The sequence below is a fragment of the Trametes versicolor genome, assembly GCF_000271585.1.
Source record: "Trametes versicolor FP-101664 SS1 unplaced genomic scaffold TRAVEscaffold_10, whole genome shotgun sequence".
Classification (NCBI taxonomy): domain Eukaryota; kingdom Fungi; phylum Basidiomycota; class Agaricomycetes; order Polyporales; family Polyporaceae; genus Trametes; species Trametes versicolor.
The window spans coordinates 1773884-1777808 of record NW_007360330.1 but is presented as its reverse complement, the minus strand read 5'-3'; the positions used below and the strand labels follow the sequence as shown (position 1 = coordinate 1777808).

The 3925-nt window shown below is 58.3% G+C and overlaps 2 protein-coding genes across 2 annotated transcripts; one reads left to right on the top strand and one right to left on the bottom strand.

Annotated features, from left to right (window-relative positions):
* Positions 1 to 477: 477 nt before the first annotated feature.
* TRAVEDRAFT_130298 (uncharacterized protein) lies at positions 478 to 1349 on the top strand (the record flags this gene model as incomplete). The annotated part of the gene is made up of 3 exons (XM_008044178.1): positions 478 to 761; positions 819 to 876; positions 1233 to 1349. The coding sequence occupies 3 exons, from the start codon at positions 478 to 480 to the stop codon at positions 1347 to 1349; spliced, it is 459 nt and encodes a 152-aa protein (XP_008042369.1).
* A 1016-nt stretch (positions 1350 to 2365) lies between these two features.
* On the bottom strand, positions 2366 to 3703 carry TRAVEDRAFT_51287 (uncharacterized protein; the record flags this gene model as incomplete). Its single annotated transcript, XM_008043845.1, has 3 exons — positions 2366 to 2605; positions 2744 to 2967; positions 3025 to 3703. The coding sequence occupies 3 exons, from the start codon at positions 3701 to 3703 to the stop codon at positions 2366 to 2368; spliced, it is 1143 nt and encodes a 380-aa protein (XP_008042036.1).
* Positions 3704 to 3925: the final 222 nt, after the last annotated feature.

Genomic DNA, 3925 nt, shown 5'->3' with positions numbered 1-3925 from the left:
CTGAAAATCCTGAAAATATATGAGGTGGTTTGGAGAAGACAGCATTCCCCAAGAGCAATTTTTTTATTGTGATACGTCGCCCACAGTCCGCTATAGAGCTCTCGAGGGCCGGGAGCTTCAGCCATCCATTGAAAGCCCGCTCGTTCTCTCACCAAGGGATTCCAACTCAGACGTTCCCACGGGGGGTCACCCGCACCCCCCCTTCATAGGAGGTTCATACCTAGAGTGAGTGCGCACGTTGTGGCGGAGAGTGAGAATGCAGACATTTCCTATTTGGGACCGCGAACATGAGTCGCCCACGCCTTCGTCTCCGCCCCGCAGCCCATCTCTGTTCCCAACCTCCATTATCTCTCTTTCGCAAAGCTCTTTTCTCCTCATCGTCGACGTACATTGCCCGACATGACTACGCTTTCTTCCCCACCGCCGTCACCGCTTCTTGCGCGCTCATCCTCCACCTCGTCTTCGAGCAATCACCTCATGCCGCTCAGCGTCTCCAACGTCGCGAACCTCTTCGTTAGGATGCGCCGCCACCGCTCGAAAGCAAAGGCCCATCACATAGAGTCTACCTCAGGCGACGCGCCACAGACGCACACCGCGCTTCACGGCGTGGTGTCTGCGGAGACGGAGAAGATCCACCTCGAACAGGACGAGACCTTCATCTGTCGCGACGGTGTTGACACCACCAAGCTGCTGCGCGCGGTCCGTGGCGCACTGTACCAGAAGGCGCAGACGTACGGTGCGAACGTTCTAGTTGATGAGCAGTACGTCCCTTCATCTCTAGCTTCGCGGGACCGGAGCGCTCATGTGTGCGCGTGTAGGTGGACGTGCACGATCTGCGGGCCTAGGCACCGGTCCGACGGTTCGTTCAAGGTCTATGTAAGTACTTCCCCGATGCCACCTATTACCAGAACCCCAGAGTTCCTCCCCCACATCTCGCGTAAAGCGGTCAGTATGTAGCAGGCATTACTAGCAGGTATGCGGGCCTACTACCGCGGGACCAGATATGCACAGCGAGATAGCATATGCATATCCGCATCTCCGATCGGGGACGAGGTGAAGTATAGCGCGCGACATTTGCATTGCACGTTTCGTTTTGCATACTCGGCGGTGTGACAGTAGCCCTCGCGCCGCCGCTCGCAACGGCTGCACATAGTCAATATTCTCGCGTGGGGTCCATCGTTCTGGTGGCGTCTGGAATGTACTGAGCGACGATACTGATCCCATGTTTGTAGGTCCACTATACGGCTTCAGCAGCGCGTTCAGACACGCTGGACCCACAGCGGCCAGTGGCGCTCGACAAGGCGCGAAGCGTACCCGGGCTCATGACGATCATCAGCAGACTGGAGTAATTCTGAAATCTCCTTTCTCTCCTTCCCCTTCATTTCCTTTCATCTTCACCTCTCCTCATTCCCCAATCCTTCCCTACCGCCTCAAGAATCAACGCCATCCTAACGGACCTTACACACGTGTACATGTACTAGTACGAGTAGATATCGTATCCCCGCCCAGTCCCGCCACCCATTCTAATCCGCCCCGCACTGTATCACCACCGTACCGCACGCCCCGCCTTAACCGGCGCCTCGCTACGACATACGATATGTACATTGTAGTTCTGCCTAGTCGCACCCGGAGGCTCCGCGTTTCTTCATCTCTTTCCCATTGTACAGTACGTACTGTAGAAGCCTAGCCGCTTACCGTGTCATAAGAGTTCTAGCATATTGTTTGAGGCAGACCGTCGGTCGGGTGCAACACCGCCACAGCATGATATAGAGTATAGTAGACGAAGGTACAGCGAGTGCATAGCGAAGCGGATCATATCGAGACTCGAGAGCACTGGAAGAGGCTTCAACGCACGAGAGAATATGTCTACGACAGCATATCGTACAAGGCAAGAAAGGGACTGGCTCGAGAGCGTAAACAACACGGAGAGAACACGAAAGCAGAGCAATTCACAAGCGAGAACTTTGGGAGAACTGTAACACAAAACACGACGAGTTGAAAAACTCGAGAGCTGTACGAGCGGATTGTTGAAACCCGCCCACACCGCGGCCGTCACCACCCTTATGATTGGACCCCGCACAACCCAACACGCTCGCCCGAAGACGTCCTCACACTCCCAGTTCGAAGTGCGGGGACGCCCCCCGGCGGCGCGTCGGGCCCCAGCACGACCACATCATGGCGCCTTGCACGCACAGGCCAGTGCCTATGGATACTTACGTGCCTGGCATGCAAGACGTCATGATCTGCGGCTGGGGCAGGTCTCGGGTTTAGGCTGTGTGCAGTCCAGGATCGGGAACATCAGTACTATGTGAGCAGTGGGAGACGGAATGGGTAGGACGTACTGTGGCGGTGGCGGTGGCGAATCCTAACTACTAATAGAGGGGCGGCTCGGAGCGCCGCGGTTCGTTGTTTTTGTCTCGTTTCTGTTTAGGAGGCGCGGGGCAGCCGGGATGTTTGTCTCGGACGTGGTCCCACATATCGCCTCGGCGGCTCCACGAGAGACCGGGTCTGCAGTGGTAGCCGAGCTGAGGCCCGGGGCAGCAGTATCGAACCCGGGCGAGGTCGTGCGTCGCGAGATGCTGTTTTCGGTTGTGCGATGACCTCCCTGTAAGCAAAGGTCAGTAGCTATCCGTAATGAGCAAGAACGTCGCCGATCATATGAGCATGCAGGACACCAACTCGGAGTCCGCAACAGACCACGGGACACAATAAGCGAATTTGAACACTCACATGTACCACAAACGTTGCATAGGTACTTCTTGCGTCCGTTCGCAGTGGGTCGTTCAGTACCCATAATGGAGGCTTGAGTGACCGGGGCACCTCCCACACCGGACGTGCCCGGCGTGACATTGGGTGGTGAAAGCAGCGCTGCATGGTCGAGACCTAGGGCCTCCGCGGCCATATAGTCGACCTTCTGGGCCCGGTTGACCTCAGGAGCCTGCAACTCCTGCGCCTGCGTGCCGTATGCTGTCGCATAATCATAGTGAGCGATAGACGGAATGCGGAAGCTCACAATGGTCCTACCGTGGTTCAGGCTGTAGATTGAGCTAGAAGCGAAGTCGTAGCGCGACGGGGCACACACACCACCGCGGCGACTGCTTAGGCCGTGCGCGAGGTGCTGCGTGTCGAGCGCGTGGTCGGGGAGGTTGGAGTAATTGCAGCCCATCATGGTTGGGGCAGCGGTGGCCTGGGGGCGCAGCGGCTCGCGCTCGGTGAAGTGGCCAACGAACAGTCCAGTGTCAGAAGGGATCCCCAACGGCCTGGACAGCATATCGTCGGTGTCCGAGACTGGCATGAGCGAGTAAGCTCCGTTGTACGAGCTCGAGGATGGCTGGGGGTAAACGGAGTCCGCTGTAGTTGCGCCTTCCCTTGCCAGATCGATCCACCCGTACGAGGGAGAGGATAGGATGTCATCCTCACGGCCGGTGGGAAGGGAGCACGGGGCAGGTCCGAGGTCAGCAGGGTTGACCACTGCGAACTTGTGCCGCCCGGTGGAGGGGTCGGTTCTCGAGAAGGACGCCAGGTGCGAATCCGCGTAGGATGCCTCGTTGTATGAGGACGCGACCCTGCCAGTGGAGGACTCGAGATACGCGTCCTCGTATGGATGGCAGAGTGCGTCGGTAGGGTCAGACGGGCACGCCCCATCGGATGCTCCATAAGCTGCCGAGGCCGAGGGTGTAGAGATGTTGTCCCAGGACTCCATCGCAGATGCTCAGGGAGAACGGCGCAGCGGACACGCAGGGGGGGAGGAGGGCCCTAGCGACCGTCCGGGGGGCCAACGACTGCATCGCTGCGTATTTAACACGTTTGAGACTCTGGAAGTCTCCCGTCCACACCGTCGCGGAGCACTGTCCAGTCCATACGCCAGCGTATCCTGCGACGAACCCGCCGTCGACGCAGCCCGTGCCTCGAGGCGGACGTAGCA